The sequence below is a fragment of the Lampetra planeri genome, chromosome 20, assembly GCF_965212315.1.
Source record: "Lampetra planeri chromosome 20, kcLamPlan1.2.h2, whole genome shotgun sequence".
NCBI lineage: Eukaryota > Metazoa > Chordata > Hyperoartia > Petromyzontiformes > Petromyzontidae > Lampetra > Lampetra planeri.
Genome location: NC_136126.1, coordinates 9,033,966 through 9,058,045, shown reverse-complemented (window position 1 = coordinate 9,058,045; position 24,080 = coordinate 9,033,966). Strand labels below are relative to the sequence as shown.

The following is a 24,080-nucleotide window of genomic DNA, read 5'->3' as shown; positions in this document are numbered from 1 at the left end:
GACCGCCTTTGTCTCCCCAGTGGCGATGTTTACACACTGCACCAGGTACTCATTTGAGGCTGAGTCGACCTAGGGGAGGCCCAGGTCCGGTTCAGATAATCGTCACCGGTATTGGCCGTGAGCAAGAATCGATCTCTGGTCGCCAGGTTCCTAGCGCAGTGTGTATATATATACACACACAATAATTATATAGACTGTGCATAACGCGCATAGCGTGCACAGCTCAGCACAAAGTATAAATGGAGTTAGAACAAAGATCCCTCCTCGAGCCTGGGTGGATGCTTGCTCAGGTGCTGTTAGCGAGTAGCTGTGAGGGTTGACAGCGTGGTAGGGCCAGCAGCTATCCATTAAAGGCTGTCCTTTCATTGCTGGTGTGCAAATTCGCTCATTTACCCAGGAAAGCCTCACCGGGTCTCATGATTATTTTTCAGGAGGATCCTGCCAAGTTGGGTAGGGAGCGGTAATTTGCGGCAATTTTTTTTTTTCAAATTTAGCCCAATTTGGACCATGAATGCACTACAACATTCACTTGTTTAAGGCTGAGTAAACCTAGGAGAGACCCAGGCCAGGATTAGGTACTAATTGCTGTGATGGTATCCTTGGTAGGGAATCTAACCCAGGCATATCGTGGATACATGCGCAACAGCCACCATTTGTCACTAACTGGCAGTGACATCACCACAGCGCTTGTGCCAGGCCATGTACACATTTGCACACGATGCACATGCATGCTGCACACACACCGTATACCGCAAAGACAAAGATCCCCCATATAGCCTAAATAGGCTGTTAGCGAGCACCTATCAAGGCCGGCACGACAGACGCACCAGGTAATCATTTCAGGCTGAGTCGACCTAGGGGAGGCCCAGGATTGGTTCAGATAATCGCCACTGTCCGTGAGCGGGGTTCGTAGCGGAGCGCGCTAACCGCGGTGCTGCCGCTCCCCACCGCACACGCACGCACGTACATACACACACACACACGCACGTGCATACACACGCACGTGTACACACACACACGCACGTGCATACACACGCACGTGTACACACACGCACGTACATACACACGCACGTGTACACACGCACGCACGTACATACACACGCACGTGTACACACGCGCATGCACGTTCATACACACGCACGTACATACACACGCACGCACGTACATACACATGCACGTACATACACACGCACGCACGTGTACACACACGCGCACGTACATGCACACGCACGTGTACGCACGCGCGCGGGGAGCGCGCCGCGCGGGTGAAGGATGGTCGCGTCGCGGGGGCCTCGAGGACTTGGGGGCGCTGGCTCCGATCCCGTGACGGGCGGCGCTCGCTCCGTTAGTCCCGAGAAAAATGATAATTGGGGCTCGCGTCTGTCGCCCGGAATCCGCGGGTCCTGGAGCTCGGCGGCTCGACGAGACGCGGCCGTCGCCGGAGACGTCCCCCGCCGCCCCCCCACCCCGCCGCCCCCCCCCCCCCGCCGCCCCCCCACCCCGCCGCCCCCCCCCCCGCCGCCCCCCCCCCCCGCCCCCCCCCCGCCGCTCGCGCTAATTGCCCGAGGTTCTCGCGCCGGCCGTAACCCTCCGGCGTGGCTCTCGCGCGCCCAAAACAAGCGGGAACCGGGACGCGTCGCGGGGACCGTGGAGCGGGGAGGGGGGGGGGGCGTGGGTGGGTGGGTGGGGGGGAGACGTCGGCGGAGGGGGGGGGGAACCGCGCGGTGAACGCGCCGAGCGTTGCCGCGTCGCGGACGGGGAATAATTCGCTTCCGACAAACTCGGGAGCGAATTGCCGCTCAAGCGGAGCGTTGACGAGGCGGCGGCGATCCGCTGCTGTTGCCGTTTACCGCTCCGAGCCGGAGGGGGGGGGGGACGTTGCGGTGCTCATCAGAATCAGTATTTAGAGCGGAGGAATCCGATGAGCTACGATGAAGCGTTTTTTTTTTTTACGGATGTCCACGGGGTCAGAAGGTTACAACAACAAACGGTACAAAACACCAATATGAGTGCAAAGTACAGAAAAGGCAACCAAATCGGCCAAAAGCATAAACATTTAACGAAACCATCCCCATCCTACCAGACAAAGCCCCACTGAGGTCAGCACGGCCAACCACCGCTGACTTGCGCACAAAGGGGCGTTACTTATTCTTCTGTCGAACTCGGGAGGGATGATGGGCCAAGTCCGCCCTCCCACCCCCAACCGGGATTGGAACTTGTCATTTTTTCCGATCCCTCGCTCCACCGATTTCCCAGGACTGCTTCAACAAGGGCACAATGCTGGGAACACCAGCACAGGTGGCAACCCTGCCCAGGGGGGGGCGGGGGGGGCGACAGCTTTTTAAACTAAAAACATTTTTCATGTTACCAGGTAAGGCCTCACTGAGCTATAGTAGCTGTTTTTCAGAAGTGACCTGGCCGTCACAAATGATAGCTCAACGAAGTGGCTCATCGTGTGAAAATGTATAGCAGCCATATACACTCTAAACACGTGATGTTGATTCTAAATGTGGAGAGAAAATCCGGAGGACCCGGAGAAAAATCCACGCGACTCCAAATATACATGTGTCGGGGGTCAGGATCGAATCCACGACCTCCTGTCTACCAGGTGAGGGAGTTAACATCTCACCACTTATGTAGGCCTTGCCCACAAGGCCTACGTAAGTTTAATGCGGTCCAGCATCTCCGCTGGTGGTGGAAGCCAGGAAATCATCTTCTTAGGTTTTTTCGGTAAAGTCACGTAGAAAGTAAAATAAAATAAAAACAAAAATCACGACGTTTCGGAGGCAACACAAGTCTCCGTCATCAGGTGGGACCGTCACAGCCAGATTAGCTGTATCAAGATTAGCTGTATCTTGATACAGCTGATCTGGCTGTGACGGTCCCACCTGATGACGGAGACTTGTGTTGCCTCCGAAACGTCGTGATTTTTGTTTTTATTTTATTTTACTTTCTACGTGACTTTACCGAAAAAAAACCAAAGAAAGATGATTCCTTGCAGTCACGAAAGCTTCAAATCTAGAATTGAAGCCAGGAAAGTCTGTGGTCGGTTCGTCCACCGAGTTTTTTAGCTCGGTACGGTTGAGGTGGAGCAACGTTTGTGGCAACGACTCTCAGCATCCATCCATTGATGGCGCGTTTTTCCTGAACGGAACTTTGGACTTCAGGAAGAGCTGTCCTTAAGGCACACGGTGAATCGGGGCGGGTGCCCCGGGCCCCTCGCTTTTGGGGGGGGGTCCTCACATTTTTATATCACGGTGTTAGTTTGAAGGCGTCGGGGGGGGGGGGGGGGGGGCAGGCATCCCAGGCGTTGTGATTTGTCCCAGGCCCTGCAACTCCCCGCTATGGACGGCCCTGACTTGAGGCATCACCTTGGGGGTTTGTGGCACGGTGCAGGATCGGCCGTGATCTTCTGGTTCTGTACTCTCGACGTTTACGGCCTGAGCCTCTTCGAGTGACGGAGGGTTTGCAATGTTTGACAAACGCTGGCGGCCAGGGGAGCGCGGCGGAATGTTTGGTGGGAGTTCCAGAGAAGCTTTGGGATCTGTGCGACGGGAGGAAGCTATGGCAGGAGTACGGTGGCATCAGCGGACGTGGTCGGAGTGCTAATCGGAGGTGCGGGGGAAGGACAACAAACTCAACACAAAAAAGCAGTTCTAAAGAAACAAATTTTTTTCAATATAGATTGAAGATGACCTCCCGATAGACTGGTCTCCATCATAGGAATGTGGAATTTCCATCACGGGCTCAGGTCTGCCAATGAAGACGAGTGACCCGCAGTGCTTGTGTGAGTGGGGGAGGGCTTCTTTGTGGGAGACGAAATGTACCGTTTCTGCTCACACACAAAATACAAAGAAAGACAAAGATCCCCTGTATAGCCTTCACAGACTGTTGGGGCAAGTGCTGTTAGCGAGCACCTATGAAGGCTGGAACGGTACACGAGGGGGTGGGTGGCCAGCACCACGCCCCACCGCCTTTGTTTCCCCAGTGGCAATGTTTACACACCGCACCAGGTACTGATTCGAGGCTGAGTCGACCTCGGGGAGGCCCAGGACCGGTTCAGATAATCATCACTGGTGTTGGCCGTGAGTGGGAATCGAACCTGGGTTGCCGGGTTCGTAGCGCAGCGCGCTAACCGCTACACTACCGCTCCCCGCACGCAAACACGCAACATCTTTTGGCTAAAGACATCCAAAGCGGATTTTGAGACTCTGTGAGTCTACTCTGGTTGAATTCAAATCAAGCCTTGCTACTCAAGTATTAAAATTAGTTCGCGAGAAAGAAAATCCAAACATCTGCGGAAAGCTGACCTACATCTATATTTATAAATGTATAACTTAATACTCATACATACAAATGTACGTCCTGTATTCATTATTAAATTATCATCATCATCAATTATTATCAACCGTCGTCGTTATCGTTGTATTTCATACATCCCGCTGCCATGCCTGGTAGACAAACGTTTAAAAAGCAAGGAACATGCAAAATAAAACACATATTTGGGAGAGAAAAAAAATGTAAATGGGAGAAAGAGGGTAGTAGGGAAAATATTTGTAAAAAGCTGAGAAAATTCCAGTACATTTCCATGTAATCATTGTTGTGCTGTCAGCTTAAGTTGAGCCCAGGCAAGACAAGCGCGGCTCCAATCCAGGGAAATCCACGCCGCGTTTTAGCCGGAGGCTCGTGCAGGTCATGGCAGAAGCTCCAAGGTCAGGCTCAGTCCCTGCACAATTGAAGCGGCGGACGATAAGGAAGGGGAAGTAATTTATCTTAAATTTTCTCATTACTGTATTTTGCTTTCTAATCAAACTAATTTGATTTTCAACCCACTTTATGATAAATTGTTAAAATAATTACCCCTCTGCTCGTTAAAAATTCAATTATTCATCTCACCGAGATTATAAACCTACCCCTAATTCTCTCCCTTAATTCACAAAAAAATTCACATTACGGCTCTGCGCTTTGTTGAAAATGTCATTATTATATTAGGAGCGGTAGCAGTGATATCGCGGGTTTCGTATCGCAGTGCTATCATTACAGAATTATCGCCGTTCTATTTTTTTATTATTCCGTTTTATTATCGGTGTTACAGTTGTCCATCACTGACAGTATTATTAGTTTATTGCCGTGGTATTATTATTATTATGCACTTGGAATTGATAAAAGTATTATTCATACTTTACTGAATGTTAAAATTCCATTATTTTTTTCCAATAATGAAGTAAAAATTACATGGTGTTCTAACCTATCAGGTGTCATTATAAGTGTGCATTAATACACATATTAATCATACGCGGTAATGTTATGATATTATTTTAATATGATTAGCTGTAAAATGAATAGTGCAAATTTACAGCCCCTTCCCAAATCAACTGCTGAATGACTGAAGGCCTTCCTGTGCCTCGTCAGGGGTTGTGCGAGTTCCCGAGCCGTGCTTTACCACGCTGGCCCCGGCCAGCGCGGGTTTCCGTGACAGGACCACACGCTTAAACGCACCGTTATTATCACTTCATCGCAGAGCACCAATTGAGACGAGGCCGCCACCGCCGCCGCCGCTCTCTTCATTTCGAATTCCTCTTCTGCCGCCGGGGCTTCTGCGCGGAGCGTTCCGTACATTTGCAAATACAAAATGCCACCGCCGCCGCCGCCGTGTTCATTCGCACGCCTCCACTGACTCCCCCCGAAACGATTCGCAAGCCGCGTGCGCCGAGCATATTTTATTCGAGACGAAAAAGGATCCGGGGTTTTTTTTTTTGGAGAGCAGAGGAGGCAATTTGGCTCCGCGGCGATACGCCAGAGCAGCCTTCCGCCGCGATAAGAGGGCACCGGCGGCTTGCTTGACAAACCCTCGCCGCAGATGATGGGACAGCCGCAATAAAATCTTCATTATTCCTGGCGCAGGAAGCGGCCGGGGCCCTCCTGCGCGAGCGCTGCGGCTGCGCTGATAAAGTCGAGATGCGCTGCCGCGTAGGGCGGGCGGGCGGGCGAAGGCGCGGACGCGAGAGCCGGCGGAGTCCACGTGCTTTACGCGTCACAAGGGAGGCTGCGGTTAGAGCTGTTGACTCGCGACCGGACGATGCCGGTGGGCGACTGGGGCCCGCGGGCCGCTCGAGGGTTTATAGGCCGAGTAGCGCTTTGTGTGGAAGTCAGCAGCGGCGCTTGTCCCACGGATAGGCCGGCATCGCCACGGCAGGAGGGAATTTCCGTGACCCGGCTCAAGGTCGTCGACAGAGATGCCCCCCCCACCACCCCCCCCCAACACCGTGTTGCAGCTTTGCGCACGGAGACACAAACACGCAGACACAAGCAACCACGTAACAGGCTCGCGCATACACGCTCACGTATTCAAACGCTCACGTATTCACGCATACACCCTCACATGTACACGCTCACGCGTGCACGCTTGCATGTACACGCAAGCACACGAAGGGGTTGGGTGGCCACGTCCAGCCGCCTTTGTCTCCCAAGTGCTCAAGTTTCCACACCAGGTAATCGATGTAGGGGAGGCCTAGTATCAGTTCAGATAATCGTCACTGCTGTTGGCTTAGAGGGGGACTGAAATTCGGGTCACCGGGTTCGTAGCGCAGTGTGCTAACCGCTGTGCCACCGCTCCCCACACACGCACACAGATTTCCTCCCGATACCCTGCGCAAGCTTTCTGAGCAAGTGCTGTTAGCAAGCACACACATACACACACATACACACACACTCACACACACAGAGACCTTGACTTACTTCCCCTAAAGGACAAATAAACGCAAAACAACGAACAAAACAACTTTTACTGCTGTCGGCAAGAAAAAAAAAACAAGCAATAAAACGCCGACCCCGCTGAGTAATTTTATGTTCATGTGTTTGTTTCTCAGCATTTTACATTTTCTCCGTGCCAATAGCTATTCATTATGTATCCAGGAGAGCCTCGGTGAGCCTCAGGAGTGGCTCTACGGAAGGGTCCTGTTCTGCCCTGGTTGGCTCCCTTTGTTTCTCTCAGTCGTTTTCATGGGTGGGTGGGGGGGGGCGGGAGGGAGGGAGGGGGAAATCGGAGCACCATAAGAAAACCCACAAAGGAGATTACTCTCGTCGAAATCCACTGTGCAGATTAACCCCCGGCAACCTCCAAGATGCCCTGCGAGTGGGGGGGGGGGGGGGCGTCGAACACCGATCTCCGAGCGATCCACCGACCCTGGTGTGCGGCAGTTAGCCGTGTGCCCAGCGTGGGGTGGCTGTTGTGGTGGTGGTGGTGGTGGTGAACCGTGTAATCCAGCTCTTTAGAGGTGGGGTTGGTGGATCACGCAGAGATCACAACGCGCGCGACGCTCCCAATGCGCTGGACTTGCACGTTGGCCAGGAGAGGCGAGTGCAGCGAATGGGTTTTCGTGACCCCCATCTGTCTCCACCTGAAAAATAATCTTGAGGCTTCCCTCGATAAAGTACTCCCATCGGTATTGACAGTGGGACTCGCCAAACAGCGAACGCGGCGGCGAGGTGCAAACCATTAGGCGCACCACCAATTGCCTGCCCTACACGCCACACAGGCTCTGGTGGCACGAGCAGACTACTCCGCTCGGCAACCAATGGCTCGCAACATTTAAAATTCAATTATGCCCCGATGCTTTTTCGAAACGGCGTATGAAAGAAGAAGAATGATTGACGTCGATCGTAGACCGCAGATTACGCGTAAAGAATGCAATGTTTTTTTGAACGCCATTGCTCATGCGTCCTCGTCCGCGTTTCCGTGCGATCTGCTGATTCGCGTGTGTGCCCCCCTCTGCCCCCTCTGCCCCCCCCACCCATCCCCCGCGTGGCCTTGCAGGCTAACGGCGGCTGGCAGGATGCAACCACCCCTTCCTCCGTCACGTCTCCCACCGAGGGGCCGGGCAGCGTGCATTCCGACACCTCCAACTGATGCACTCGCCTCGCAACCCCCCAAACCCACCTCCCCCCCCCGCCTCGCCCCTTGGTCCCCCACCGCCCTCACCCCCCCCCCTCCCACCCTCCGCCCCTCCACTGTCCTGCCAGTGCGCACCACTGAGGAGCCCCCCCCCCCACTCCTCCGCTCCACCCCTCCCCTATTTCTCGTGGTGCATCTTTCAAGGTCAAAGGTCAACGTCTCCGTTGGAGCGTCTCTTCCCACACGCTCGAATAACCGAGCGTTGTGGGCGGCGGGGGGGGGGGGGGCGCGTGCTGTCGTTGACGGCGCATGAGCCGGTGGGGATGTTCCACATTCCTATGATGGGGACCAGTCTCTCTCTGCATAGGATAACCACTTCTCGCAATTTCGTCGCTAATTTTATCGACTCGGGAGAGGCGATGGCCCAGGATTGGAACTCGCAACATTTCGATTGTCAGGCCCTCTCCACCACACGATACCGAAATTCGATTTTTGTTGTTGTTGCGAAACGTCTTCATTTTGCGAGCAGCAAAAAAAACCCCTTCTTGGGTCTCGCCCATTGGCCGATTTGAACGTTTGTACTTGGCGTGGCCCTCCCCCTTAGGTCGACTCAGCCTAAAATGAGAACCCGACGCAGATCGTGGGCGCGCTCTGCTCCCTCGCAGAAATCCCAAGTAAGAGGCGTCTGCGAGCAGGGGAGGCGGGATAATGTAAATGTCATCGCACATTTGTGCAAATGTGAAGCTCAAAGCTGATCGCTATCAAGATTACAAATAAAGAAATCACAATTATACAGTACGGTATAATATATTAAATAATAGCCTAGACCGTGAAACCTCAAGGGCCCCCCCCCCCGAACCATCGTTCACTTCTTTTCAGAGTTAGGGCTCCCAGGTTTTGAGCGTCCCCCGCGAGAGGACTCGTTTGTAAAATCTTCCTTTTGGCGAACCGAGTTGCGTTTTTCCAAAATCCATTTCTTCGTCTCGCGCGTCGACGGGGAGAAGCCTCCACCTCGTCTCTCTAGCCACGCCGGGAGGATGGGGGGTGGGGGGGTGGGCAACGGCTGACAACGCCGGCGGAGCGCCGGATAAAGGCCCGGCGGGATCGCTCGGCCTTCGGCAGAGCCACAAGCGGCAGGAGGGGCTGAGAGAGCCATTTGCCGGGCTGATAGCGGAGCTCCGCCAAAAGTGTGCCAATCTCACCGCACCCCCCGTCTCCCCCCCGCCCCCACCACCCGCGGGTCTGTTCCGAATGGCGCCACATTAATTTCACCGCGACTTCACGTCGCGTCCGTTTTCAGCGGACAGGACGAAGGGAAGTTGCCGAAAAACGTTTTCATCCGGCTCTCTCTCTCTGCAAAGTTTTGTCATTTCCAAGCACGACGTTTTCGGTGAAAGTTATCGCAAAATGAACCGCGGGACTTCCACGCGGAGCGGTAAAGTTAGAACCATCACACAGCTTGCGGAGAGTTTAACACGCTTTGAATGAAGTTAAATAGGTGACACGCAATGCGCTGCGGGTAGTCTTCTTGCAAGTGTGAGGTCCAATAAGACAGGTAGACGTAACGCAATTTGGATAACGGGTTCAAACAGATGCAAATAATTCAGCGAATTATCAAAACTACTCGTCGTGCATCCGCATTGACGTGCATGGAACCTCGTGCAATTAGCAAGAGATGTTTTTCGGCTACGAAAAGAAATCTCCGAGAGAGAGAGAGCGAGCGAGCTGGTGACTAAGCATCGCGCTCCCGTGCCCGTCCGAACCGTTGCGCGGCAGCGACATCGATAGCGCGGGACGGGAGGACGCTGCGTCCGTCGATGAAAACATGGGTCCTGTAAAACAATCAAGCAACCGCACGCAGCCGGAGCGGCTTCCACAAGGCAGAGCGACTTGACCGAGACGAGGAGTGAGAGGAAGTGGGGGAGGTGAAGGTGGGAGGGGGAGCTGTCCCTGGTACCTTAAGCGCGTTTCGCGAATCCGCGGTTCCCCAAGTCCGTTTCCGACCGTCGCTCTTGGCGGTCGGCGCGGGGCAGACCGCCCAAAACCGAGGCCGAGAAACACGAAGTGAAGGTCGAGGGGTGGTGTGTGGGGGGGGGTGAACGTCTTGGCTCCAGGTTCGGTTGCCAGCTGGGCGGTTTCGCGCCGACGACGCTCAAGATTGCGATCGATCAGAGCCGCGCCGACCTCCGGTTTAGAATGCGGAACGTCACGCGAGCTTCGAGGTGAACTCGTTTCCGAGTTGCACCGATGGGGCGTTTCCCCCCCCCCCCCCCCTCTTGGCCACGGCCGCGCGGGGGGGGGGGGATTTCCACCTCGGCGGAGAGGGACGATGCCAACTCGTCACCGGTTACAAAGAGCATCTGCCCAGCTGCCTCCGTGCGCCATCAAGTCCGTGACCTCAAGCGTGGCGACGCTCGCGCACTGTTGCGTCGAAGCTCCTGGAAGTGAATGGTGTGTTACTTGTCCTCGGATTGCTGACGTGTGTTCGGTGATAACTGTCGTCACAATTACGTCTGTGTCTGCACGTGCATTCGTTTGTTGGGCATGCACACGGGTTTCGATCTCAAATGTCGTCGGATACATTGAGTGTCTTAGAGGAGTGTTGCCGTTACCTAAAGCTTCTGTTCTACTCCAATGAGGAAGGAAGGGCTCATTACCTTTTTTTTTTTAAACACATCGTAACTTCAACAACAACAACGGTGAATATATTCAAGACGAAACGAGATTTTTTTTTTTAGGTCGCGATCATTCATCTGCGTTTGTTTCCAATTAACCCCCCCAACCCCCCAACAAACACCAAATCCCTCTTTCATGTACGGACACCCGCAGCTGCAGAAACAAACCCAGAGAGAGGACCCCGTGGCCACGGCCCGATGGAATGGCAAGAATCGCGGTCGCAGCACCGGAGGACAGAATTCGCGAGTGGTGCACGTCAACAACTGGGCAGTTGTCGTCCTGTGGGTGTTGTTGTGTTGCGCGCGCGCTCCGCGGCCGGAGGAGGCGGTGGTGGTGGGGGTGGGGGTCGTGAGTTGGGCTGATGTCTCTGCTAGTCGTCGTCGTCGTCCGGCATTTCGTTTTGCGCTCCTCCCAAGAAGCCGGAGACGCTCCCAGAGTGGGTTGGGGAGACGAAGCAGAACGCGGAATCGGTCTCTGATGGGACGAACGCGCGCGCGTCCGCAACTAAATCTGTTGGGGGGGGGGGGAGCCCCCGAAGCGGGTTCCGAGCGGGTTTGTGGATGACCATTTTCAGAAAATGAAACAAAAACAGGGTGTGTGATGGGGTGGACGGGGTCCAGAGGGTCCCAGGGTTTTTGGGAGGGGGAGAAGACACGCTGCCGCGTCTCCGCCGCTAATGAACGACGCTGAGCGGAATTCGAAGAATGGGGATTTGGCTTATTTCAGGTAAATGTAAATAGCGTAGACAGACGCACGCTGCCTCTGACGACGGCCGTTCGGAACGGCGCACAGCGGGCGCGATGCAGAACACTCCTGACGGGCAGCCCCCCCCCCCCCCCCCCCATCGGGCAGAGCGTCGCCGCTTGCTGTCCGGGGGAGCCGAACTCATCGCCGCGTCGATCGATCCCTTGCGGTGCGGCAGAAGGGGGGGGGGGGTGGTGGTGGAGTGGCGGGTGTGGGGAGGGAATCTGCCATCGGCCCGCCCGAGCATCTTTGTCGGCCACGTCTCACGGCGCGCCCGCGACACGGGCCGTGCTGCCGCACGCAGAGTTTGATGGGCCCGGGGCTGTTCGTCGGAAGCTTAAAGTCACAGCCGACGGTCGCGCGTTAAAACCCCCCAGTTTCCGTGCCCCCCCCCTCCGCCCACCTCCTGCTAAACCCCGGACTTCTTGGCCGTCGCTTGTGTAAAAAAAAAACGAGAAAAAAAACCGATTCCGATGAACACCGTCGCATGTGAAACCTGTTTGGCTCGCGGTCGTTTTTTTCCCCGTCTCTCTCCATCTCCTCTCTCTCTCGATCTCCTCTCTCTCTCGATCTCCTCTCTCTCCCCCGCGCTTAAAGCTCTCTCCTCTCTCTCTCCCGGTTTTTATGGCTCCACGTGTCGAGCGGCCGAGCGTTGTTGTGCCGATCGAGCCGGAGGGGGTGGGGGGACGCGGGCCCACCCCCCCCTTGTGAAGTTTTTGGGGGTTTTGTTTGTCTCTTTCTCTCTCTTCCTCATCTGCATGGGGGTCTTCATGGGGGTCTTGATGGGGGTCTTGATGCGCGTGTGCGCGCACGCGCGCGTGCCGGCACCGTTCCCTGTCCACGGGGCCGTCGGCGCGACCTCTGCCGAAAAAAATATCGGGCATCACTTTCTCGCTTCCTTAGTGCCCTGTGCTGTAACGTTTCATCAATTTAACATAGCAGCAATTATACCTCACGCGACTTAATCTTAGAACCAATGGTCATTGAAAAATAAGTTTAAAAAAAATCAGTAAAATAAGAGATGATGATGATGATAATAATAATATTAAAGGTCAGTCCTCCTCTGTCTTTTACAAATGCTGATACTTACTACCTCTTTGCAACAATATCTGGACATCGGTTTAACAACTCCTCCAAACAGCGCGGCAAGGTATAGCTTTAATGTACACGCAACACTGCTGAGTGTTTTTTTTCCTCGTATCTGTTTCACGTCTCTCTCTTCTCTCTCTCTGTCACGACTAATCAGGGTTACAGCTGAGGTGACTTAAATGAGCGATTTGGGAGACTCGTCTCGGGCGTGACTTTGCGGACGTGCGGTAGTTTAACCTCCCACCCCGCGCGAGGCCCTGGTCTTTCCCCCCTTTCTCTCAAAAAAACTTTGTATGTACTGTACGTTGAACTTCTTTCGCACCGTACGTAGCCAACCGCGCTAATCGGAGGTGCGGGCAGGGGTGGGTGGGGGGTAGGGAAGGACAACAAACTTAAGTACACAACAAAACTAAGTTCTAAAGAAACGAGTTTGTCAATGTTGACTTAAGAGTGCAGAAATCCCAGCGACTTCTTAATATCGCAAGGAAGAGCGTTCCAGACGGCCGCAGAAACGCCGTGAACGCAAATGCTAAAGGCGTGGGTGGCGGGGGGGCTTGCTTCTATCCCCGGAGAACTGTGGCATTCCAAATCACGTCGCACGCAACTGTACTGTAACGTATTCTTAGGTTTTTTCGGTAAAGTCACGTAGGTAAAAAATTAATAAAAGTAAAATAAAAATAAAATAAAAAATCACGACGTTTTGGAGGCAACACAAGCTTCCGTCTTCAGGTGTAACCGTCACAGCACGATAGCTGTATCAAGTGATAGCTGTATCAAGTGAAACAGCTATCGTGCGGAAGCTTGTGTTGCCTCCGAAACGTCGTGATTTTTTTATTTTTTTTTATTTTACTTTTTTTACCTACGTGACTTTACCGAAAAAACCTAAGATGAATCCTTGCAAGTCACGAAAGCTTCAAATCTAGAATGTGCTGTAACGCTTGGGTGGAAGCTCGCCATCTGTCGTGGGACTTGATGCCGTCTTTTTGCGCCACGTGAGAACTTGTTTTTCAAGGCCAGCGTTTCTAAGAATGAGGCTCAAAGAGTTAACTCACCTTCGAGGGCAAAACGCCCCGGGCATTAGGCCTCGGTTCAGGCGCCTCGCGTGTGAGGCCTGGGCTCAGACTTTGTGTAACAAGGCCAAAGTAAGACCAAGACGATGCCAAATGGTGCAACGACAAAGCCTCGAGAATCAGGCCAAAGGCAACAAACGTCCATCGTGGTTGTAACATCTCATCAGCTCAACTCAAGCCTTTAACAGCGACATCGAATCGAAGGGCTAAGCCCTGGCTACTCTCTTTAGCCTTGAAACACAAGTCTTCTCAAGAGCTGTGGTGGTGTTGGATCACTTGTTGGGCTTTATTATCATCTTTGTTTTTTTTAAATCTTTTTTTTTTACTCAAAGTGAACAAATTTAACCTTTTTTTCTGATTGCACCCCCTCGCGACATTAGTCACACACCCGCCCCTTCGCGTTTGTTGACTTCCCCTTCGATCCACACCATTTTGCATTCGTGTTGCCTGCGGTGTTACGGAGGGATGGTTGTTGTGATGTTTACGGACTCTTTTCCTGTGTTCCGAGTTCCACTTTGCGGGGAAAACTCATGATGGGGGGGGGGGGGGGTGCAAGGCAATTTCCACCGAAATTTTGTGTGGAAATAATTCGAACGAACGGGAACTATCGACGCTGTGTTCCCTTTCCCATGTAAATATTGGTGGAAACTGCATTTCGGCCAACGTGGGAGTGTATTCTTGTTTTCAAAGAGTGATGTTTTAAAATCCCCGCTTTGCTCAGTTGGTGCACTGTCTACCACGGTTATGGGATCAGTTCGTTGAGAATTGAGTCTCAATACTACACAGCCAAACTTGAGAGTGGTCCAGAAAGTATATTCGGGAGAATATAATTCCAATTGGATATTCATTCAACGTCTACTTTTTTGCGCAGTAGATTCACAAAGCCTGAAGGGTGTGTGGACGATTTTTCCACAATTTGATTTACAAGCTGGAAGCATGCGACCAATTTGAGGTAATAAAAATCAACAAACACTTTCCCGCAATTTCGCGGGATATTTTAGTACTGCATTCGTATAAATTGACACCCCCCCCAAAGGCTAAGGGAACATAAATAAATAAATAAACGTTGACTCCTTTGGAAAACTACGTCGTGCTCTGTTAAAAAAAACTCAGAGGCGTGTCGATGCTAAGTCGGCAATTCGACCGGATCTGATCTCTTACGATGATGAGATATAAAAAAAATGTGGCCTGTTAGAAAAGGACGTGTGGTTATATCACAAACATAGCTACGGTCAGATTATAGCCCTACACGTGCAATGGGCAGCCCAAGACAAACACGGCTCCATCCTCTCCTGGTCACTCGTAGTGTCGTTCGAATTGCTCAACTAATTTCTGAACTTACAAGCGACGTTTCATGCATTTGAAAGAAATCAACGAGAATCTCCCTGCTCAAAGGAGCGTGCAGTCCAAAACTCATTTCTATTCATGGATTTGAGCCGGCGGTGGAAACTCCATATTTTCATGGCCAGGGGTGAGTCTGTCCATTGATCGTCCATTGATCGTCCATTGTTGATCTCCCCACGAAAAATGGTCCTCAATTTTCCGATTCCCCCAGGGGCACGTTCTGCCAAGTTGACCCTCGGCCAGGATTTGAACATTGTTAGTCCTTGAATTGCGATTTGGGACCATCTTGCGTCGACGCCACTCTCGCAGGTAGTTCATTTCATTGCCGTTCTTCAATGTTTTTTTACAGCCCTTGCACACGCTGACCAAAGCTATTCTCTTTCTCTCACTGGCATAGAACGTCAGCTCGTTTCGTCCCCCCCCGACCAACTCCCCGCCCTTTGAACCGCCATCCCATTAGGGTCTTGTTTTCAGAACGGTTGCTCGGCGGGTTAATTGGTGGTAACGGTGCATGCGCCCATACAATCGGGCCACGTTTCGTAAAAAAAAATAAAAAAAATCCTACGCCGGACCACCCGTGCCAAAGGTTTGGGAGTCATGAGTTGGCAATTATCTGCCTCTGTCCAGCATATCACCAAGTCATCGTTATTCTTGTCTCTTCACACATCCATTTTTAACAGCGCATCCGACGCGCGGTGTCTCTATTTCGTGACGGCCGCGACGGTGGCGTGAAGCTTTCGGCGGGGAAGGGGAGGAGGGGGGGTCCGACCGGGCGCTCGCTTTGTCGACCGCGTCGTGCACGGGAGGCGTCGAAAGCCTCGTTTCCAAACGCGCGCGCCGGATCGCGTGCCGTCTCGATCCGCGGCTCGCCACGGCTTCCCCCCCCCCCACGGCGCGCCTCTGAAAATGCCGAATGTCGGCATAGAGACCGCCACAACATCTGCAGCAGCAGCAGCACAGCGCGTCTAACATCTCTCGGCTGATTTGTAGCGGTTGGAAAGGGAGCGTGGCGAGTTGGCGGTCGCCCGTTCCATCACCCCTGCACCCCGGTTTCCTGAATTTCAACGTTTGGACCCCGGAGATAATTTTCCATTCGTCCGCGTGCTCGTGGTCGCTTTAAACTGGAACCCCCCCCCCCCCTGCGTTGCCCCGTGACGTTCAGAAACGACCGTCGTGGCACCGTGCGGAGCGAGGGACGTTGGGACGCTGCGTGGCAATGTCGCGGTGTGGCGGCTTCGTGAATTCACGAATTGGCCTCCTGAAAGAAGACGAAAAATGATATCGAATCCGCCGCCTTTAAAAGGAGAGGTGAGACGATGCGATGGTGAAGATGGCTCGCTTCTTGTACCGTGGACAATGTGGTCTGATGCTGCTCGGCTTGTCGCGGAAACCAGGCTTTAGGAAACCGGCTCGCTGGGGTGAGGAACAGGAATGAATGTGGGGATGAAGGGAGGTTAACGGAAAAAGGATTTATGGGCCTTGGGAGGAAAGAAAAACTGCACCTAAATCCACACACGCCCCTAAAATGTACATAACCGGTACTATAACCATTAGGGTGACGGAAACGAAAGTAAAGGAAACAAAAAATATCATTGCGTTTGATAGAGCCTTTTTTATGGATGAAATCTTGCGCAAAAAAAAACAAAAAAAGTATAATTAGGAATCATTGTGTCGTCTTTCACTGCTTATTGTATAGTGGACTCTGTGTTATGACACGGTTACACTTGTTGCTGGTTGAGTTATTTTTTTCTTCTCTCTCGCTCTCTCCTTTGTTTTTGTATTGCAGAAACATTGACTTAAAAAAAATGATTTTAAAAAAAATACAAAAAAAATATTGATATTGACCAGGCAAAAAAAAAATCACGGCACAAAGGTTTCACTCGGCAGAGTTTCCTTTTTTTTTGGGGGGGGGGGGGGGGGCTTATTCACGCACGCGTCCACTCCGACCCGGTGTTACCACTCACTCGTAGCTGTGACCGTTTAAAGAAAATAAGACAAAACGGAGTTTAAACAAAAAAGGTTTTTTCTTTTCTTCCGATGGATCAGAATAATCCGTCTCACACCTACGGTATTCATCAGATGAATGAACAAGAGATCATACTTTTTTACTTAACTTTAAACAACAGATTTTTAAAAATGTAAAAGTTAAGGCATTTTTTTGTTCTTATCGTTTTTATTTTTCATTGGGATTTTTTTTGGTTTGTTACAAGGGTCCGGTATATAATTATAGTACTGACCTTGCGATAACTGAAAAAAATATATAATTGTGTACATTTTTGTTGTTTAGTTAGAACTTAATAAAAATAATGGAAAAAAAATTCTGTAATGCTAGTGCATAAAACCTTGTAGGTATCCACAAACATAATGCAATACCAAATACTTAGGCATAGGCTCTTGTTCAAGGCATACGACTTGTTGAATTAAAAGATCTTTATATACGTTGGGACTCCCATTTTTTTTGTTTACTGTGGATTTATTTTTGTCTCGCGCCTTTTAACTGACGTTTTTTTCTCCTGTGTATATTTTAAACGAGTTGTACAAGCGTGCGGAGTAAAATGTAACCGCTGACCACATTGTCCCTCTCATTTGTGTCTTCACTCGACGCCGGGTATAGCGTGTTCACACTTTTGCCGCTGCACCAAAACTAAACTATACATAAAATCATTTTAATGTTGTGGATTCACTCTTCAACACACCGGTGGGCTGAAGTAGTACAGTAACTAATTGGCGTTTTGTTTACTGATTGGCCTTGTCGGGTGGTGGAAGGTTTCGACACATTTATACTTACGCGATCTAACCAAAAAACCTATTATGATTAATATTGGTCGCGAAAGCCTGCGGACGTGTTAAACCCACTGAGCTGTGAGCTCATTTTCAGAAGCGACCTGGCCACAAATGACGGCTCAACGAAGTGGCTTATCATGTGGACATTTCTAGCGGCCAAATACTCTCTAAACCAGTGGTTCTTAACCTGGGTTCGATCGAACCCCAGGGGTTCGGTGAGTCAGTCTCAGGGGTTCGGCGGAGGTTAAGACACACCCGACTCATATGATTGTGCACCAGTAAAACATATACCTATTTTTTTGAATTTGAAAAAATCACATTTTATTTTTCCAATTAAGAAGGGTTCGGTGAATGCGCATATGAAACTGGTGGGGTTCAGTACCTCCAAAAAGGTTTTTCTCCACATTTGGAAACACGCGTTTAGAGTCTAAACGCTTGTTTCCAAATGTGGAGAAAAAAACCGGAGGAACCGGAGAAAAATCCACGTGACCACGAGGAGAGAGACACGCAAACTCCAAATATACAGCAGCAGGTGTCGGGATCGGGATGGAACCCACGAACTCCTGTATACCAGGCGAGGTAGTTAACATCTCGCCACAGCGGCACCAACCCACGTGAAGGCAAGTGGTTCCCACTACGCTTATATAGCACGAGCCGAGTCAACCCTCAACCGGGACGTGAAATCGCAACCCTTCAATTGCTCGCACATTCGCTCTAACCACTGAGTCACCCCGCCGGTGTCACTGTTTATTAGAGCCAGACTCTCCGAGTATTGGATCACACGAAAATAGCAAAAAAAAAAGACTAACCGCCGTCCCCTCGTGTGCCGCTGGACGGGAGGTCGTGGGCGGCGCTTCGTGAGGTCATCAGCATCGTGAGCACCTGTCCCGCTGGGCGTGGCTTGACGGGGGGACGCGGTGTTGTGTCCCGGCTGCTACATTACACAAAAAAGTAGTTGACAATGATTCGTCCCAGCTCCATTATTTATCAAGCAAAGCCCGACTGATGACGCAAGACTATTTTTACGATGTGAGGCCAAATTCCTTTCTGAGTACGCTATTTTTAATCAGATCTACCGTACATACGCATGGGTTTCCCACCAAGATATTGACAACTATGCCGACAACAAAAAAAACATTTTACAGCATGCAAGCAGATACGTTTAATTCATTCATTGTTAATAATAAATAAGAATGTAATTACATATTCTTTGAACCCATTTCGTTTTATATCCTGGACCGCATGGGCACAATTGGCCGTAATGTGCCAGTACGTAATTGCGGTGGTTCCTCAACTGACCACAATCCGGTCATAATTCACAAATAACAGTTTATATTCGAAGCACAATTGCAAAACAAAGGTGGGCAGTCGGACGCCTGTAAGGGGGTGTGGAGGCGACCATTAAACCGTGACGACGCGTTCCTCCGAAAGGGAAATGTGGAAATTGGGCCGCAGCAGCAGGGAACCCACTTTGCAATAAAAGAAAAATGATGAAATGTAAAACAATCATTTCCCCCGGCTCTTGTCCGTGCGGTCGCCGGCCAAAGATGCTCCTCGTAGCGACGACGGAAGGCACGTGCACAGCCGCGGCGCAATTGAACATTTCGCAAAAGAGTGCGACAATATTTCCATTTCGGTCTGCTTTGCTTTTTGCCGAGTGCATTTTCACATCTGACGTTCTGACCTCGCGCTGCCTCTGTCTGTAATTAGTAAAATGCAACACACGGGCCGGTGAAAACTTATGTTTGCGAATTCATGAGTATTATTGAGCGTCAAGACTCGAGGCTATGTTCAAGCTCCCACTTTGCTGAGTGGGGGAGGTCACTCATTCTACAATGTTGCCCAATCCCCCCCCCCCCCCACGTTTTGGTTCAAGATCCAGGAGACCTTGGTAGGACACCCTTAAAGTAGACCATGGACATCCCTCTGTGCTGCAGCCTCCGAAGGCTCTCATAGAATGAAGCAATGACGGCTACTTGGATACGATAAAAAATTACAAACGAGGGTTTTGTTATTATTTGGGTCTTTCGGTAAAGCCACGTAGATAGAAAAAATAATAATAAATCACGACGTTTCGATCGCAACACAAGCAATCGTCTTCAGGTGAAAAAATACAATGGCCACCTCCGCAGCTTCGTCGTCGTGGAGGTAGCTCAGCTCTCCGATCTTACATTGACATGTAAATTTCTTCTCTAGCCCCGCCCACTTCGCTTATGACCCTTGGGCCCCACCCATCTCAAACCTTTATAACATCCTGCCTCAGCAGCTGTCTCGCTATTTTTTCACCTGATGGCGGTTGCTTGTGTTGCGATCGAAACGTCGTGATATTTTTTATAATTTTTTTCTATCTACGCGGCTTTACCGAAAGACCCAAATAATATGAATTCCTGCAATCACGAAAGCTTTTAAGTCGAGGGTTTTGTTATTGCTCACGCCATGCTCTTTCAATCTGACTACACATTAAAATTGGTTTAGCATTCAGAAACACATTCACGCTGGGGTTAGTATCATTGTCCATGGCCAAATCGCTCGGAATGCGCTTAATACAATCGTATCTCAGAAGCTAAGTATGGGGATTGAGCCTGGACAGTGCTTGGATGAATGATAACCTAGCAAAACAAGTTGTCATAGGCTACGGTGTTTGGCAGTTGAGGGGAGTGCAGCAACGTCCATTGTTGTACTCTACTTACATGCTCCCCACATTCTGAAGCATCGCCGAGGAACCTACACAAGCCGCACAGTTTCCAGAGGGCTTCATCCAGTCGTGCATTGACAAAGGTTTGTACAGACACACGTGTATATTGATCAGTTATGCCCATCGGCAAAGTGATATCTACAGCAATTTAAGGCACTGGGGTATGCGAAAGTCGTTTGAACGTTCTCGGAAGGTCGCCCACAGACATGCAACGTGACCAACCAGCTTATGCCAACCGTGTTCGCCACGTATTCCACTTGGCGTCGTCAAGCGAAGACGTGGAGACCGCACGACGGATGGGCATCCCGGTACGCACGCTGCTAATGCACCTGCCACACCTTCACCTGCAAAGGGGCGAATCTATACATCAAAAAAACATCTACCAGGCGAGGCCCACTAAGCTGTGTAGCTCCTTGTTCAGAAGCGACCTGGCCACAAATGATAACTCAACGAAGTGGCTTCGTCGTGTGGACATTTATAGCAGCCAGATACTTTGAAACGCGTGATGTTGATTCTAAACGTTAAGGGGGGAAAAAAACGGAGGACCCGGAGAAAAACGTTTTGCGACCACGGCGAGAAACAACGTACACACTCCAAATATACGGACTCCCAGGCTCGGGATCGAACCCACGGCCCACCTCTCCTGCATACCAGGCCGAGGGAGTTCACATCTCGCCACGGCGGAACGCCACCGGAGTCTAATCCAAGGCGAAGAGATTCAGGAGGCAGCGGAGGGTTCCAGGCCACACCGACCCATCTCTCGCGGATCGCTCGGCCTGAAGGGAGAACCTGATTGAGATTTTGTAGGCCCCTGGGCTCCAGGTACTGTGAGGTCCCCAATAATATTGTAGGGGTGTCAGGGGAAGGATTCCCACCAATAGGAGGGTTAGTGGGAGGGGTAATCGAGGAGATATAAGGGGAGAACGGGTAGGAAGAAGGGGCCTTTGGCGGGAACGAGATTGGGACGGCTGGGGACAGGTGTGGATGGGAGAAAAGGATTAAAAGACGAAACCCCTGCAACCTTGTGTCGGCTCTCCTTTACAATATTTTCAAAAGGAAAACAAAGTGAAATAAAAAATGTTATTTTTACAAGGCTAACAACAAATAAAATTCAGCATTCACAAGTGAAATAACTTTTCACTGCATCCCTGCAGGGCCCTCCAGCTGGTGGAGGCCCCTGGGCTGCAAACCCTAAAGCCCCCACGCCTTAATCCGGCCCTGGCCACGGCGCGTTTCTTTACTTTCTCCCAGCCGACTGCCCCCGCTTGTTTGAACCGATGGCAACGCGCCCCTTATTATTGTGAAAATTGCCCTTTGCTAGAAAGGGGGCTGCTCCCCGCTGTTCAATCGGAGGTGCGTGCCCCTTGCTGGGCCCCGAAGCGGCAATTCTCCTCCCCCCTTCCTCCTTGCCGCCGTCGCCGCCGCTCAGTGAAATAAAACACAAAGTGGCAGTGGCTCTTGTCAAGTCCTCTAAGCGGCTCGGTTGCGAGTGTCGTCGCACGGAAGGTTCTACAAGTTAAACACGGAGGAGGCTTTCGCGACCAATATCATCCATAATATAGAGGGGTTTTTTTGTTTGGGTTAGATCGCGTAAATAGAATTGACTGTCCACCTGATGATGCGAGTTGTAATTACTGGCGAAAGGACTTGCTTTCCAAACACACCAGGGTGCTGTACTAGTAGCGAATTGGCATGTTCCGTTTACGTGACAAACCTTACTAATTGGCCGTGTCGGGTGGTGGCGGGATTAACGACACATTTACATTTACACGATCTAGACAAAAAAAAGAACCCCCCCCCCTATATTAAGGTTTTACAAGCTGCCTGTTCGCGTGCATCGCGTTCCCTCGGCACTCGCTTAGCTGTTCCCATGGCACTCGTGTCAAGGGATTAATTGTTGTAATTGACAGTTATTGATTGCCTGCAGAAACAAGACGGCGGCCGCGTAGAACTCCGTCCGAGCGCTTCAAGCACTCGCGCATTCCGACCAAGCCTCGCCTCGTCATCCCTGTTGGCGGTTGAGTTCGAGACTGAAGAGTTTTGCTGCGCGATTTGCAATTTCTACGCGTGCGTCGTTTCGTTAATTTGGCTGGGCGCTCAATTTTTGGTTGAATTCCAGCTCTTTGAGAATTCAAGTATGGGTTTGACGAACCTCACTCGCATACGCAGAACGGGTGGGAAAGTGCTGTCCCTCTGCTGCGTGTGGCTCGCCGGTCACTTGACAGAACGGATCTCAGAGCCAGCTCTGTGATATCCACTTCTGTGGGGTGTGCTCAAGCACGGAGGGTTGAAACTACTTTCTGCGACACCCAAGAGGATACTTCGTGTCTCGTGACGTGACGCCGGTATCCCAAATCGGGGATAACATTGAAGGAAGAAGTATTTTATTTGCTTCCCCCCCAAGATAGCCTCACCGAGTCTCAGAAATCACTTTCAGGAGGGTCCCATTTGAGATTATTGATCAGTCTTCGCGAGAATGTTTGCCTCGAGTGGGAGTAAATGAGTGAGGAATGTTTAAACTTTGCACAAAATCGGTCAGCAGCACATTTACCGTACTGCCTCCAAAAACACACCTCATCGCCCAAAGCAGGTTGGCATTTCACACCTTGGCGTGACCCACCAGCCCCACAGTCCAAATTGCTGTCACACGCATGTAGTAAGACTGGCACGTGTTCGGTCCTTTTATCAACCCACTGCTGGATGACGGCCTCCCAATGCCATACAAGTCAATGACCTACATGTGAAAACGGTGGCGAAGAGACTGCACCGCATTAAATCCTCAAGAGCATGTGAAACCACGTAGGTAAAACAATCAATAAAATAAAACTAAATTAGTGATTTAATAAAATAAATGAAAACTAAATTAGTGATTTAATTTAGTTGTTTTAACTTATTTTATTGTTTTACCTACGTGACTTTACCAAAAAAAAACCAGAGTATGAATCCTTGCAGTCACGAAAGCTTCAAATCTAGAAAGAACATGTGAAACCAGCCACGTATTGTAACTCTGTTTCATTGCAGCGGCAGGAATTGCACTTTCAGTAAAGAGAGGTTGCCCTTCGACCGAAAATCGTGGAAGTTATTTGAAAGTGTTTTACCACACCGGTCAGTGTGGGTTGAAGGTCAGGAGCATAGACTTGGGAACACAGTACTGTATGTTTAAACACAGGCTTTCGTGACCAATTCTATCCATGAGGTTTTTGGGTTATATCACGTCGTTAAATCCGCCACCACACGACACGGCCAATAAGTAAGGTTTGTCACGTAAACGTGGAGCGGTGCTCTGCTTCCCACTAGAGCCTCACTTGACCAAGTACACACCATGTTGTTAGCTAACTAAAAGGGGTAATCATCAATGAACGACAGCACTTACTTATGTTGGGGAGCGTCTATTTTTATACAGCGGAGAACATGTTCCGATGCCTCCGTGATCATCAGTGGGACAAACGGTCTAAGCCAGGGGCTTAGACCATCAAGCTGCATCTCCAGAGCCGCATGCGGCTCTTTGAGGACTGCTTTGTGATGTTTTGTATTAAGGACACCACCGACTCGTATTCACTTTTATCGCGGCTCTTGAAATAGTTTTTTTTTTACAGAATTCGAAAATGGCTCTTCTTGTTATTTTCGTTGCAGACCCCTGGACGAAGCTACGTTCCTGCCATCTCGACAAGGCACATATCTCTGGGCAGTAATGAACGCAAAATTCAAACTTTACATCGTCCATCCGTATAAAACCGAGTTCACTTTTTTCAACGTCGCATAAACAACAGCAGCCTGCTACGTG

The 24,080-nt window shown here is 50.9% G+C and overlaps 1 protein-coding gene across 3 annotated transcripts in view; it reads left to right on the top strand.

Annotated features, from left to right (window-relative positions):
* LOC144724411 (pre-B-cell leukemia transcription factor 1-like) overlaps positions 1-7,940 on the top strand; it is a 230,024-nt gene extending 222,084 nt beyond the window's left edge. For all 3 annotated transcript variants that reach the window (XM_078603519.1, XM_078603520.1, XM_078603518.1), the window contains one exon: positions 7,817-7,940. In XM_078603519.1, the coding sequence (XP_078459645.1) occupies positions 7,817-7,909 (93 nt within the window). In that variant the 3' untranslated portion in view covers positions 7,910-7,940. The remainder of the gene's footprint in view (positions 1-7,816) is intronic.
* The last annotated feature ends 16,140 nt before the right edge of the window (positions 7,941-24,080 follow it).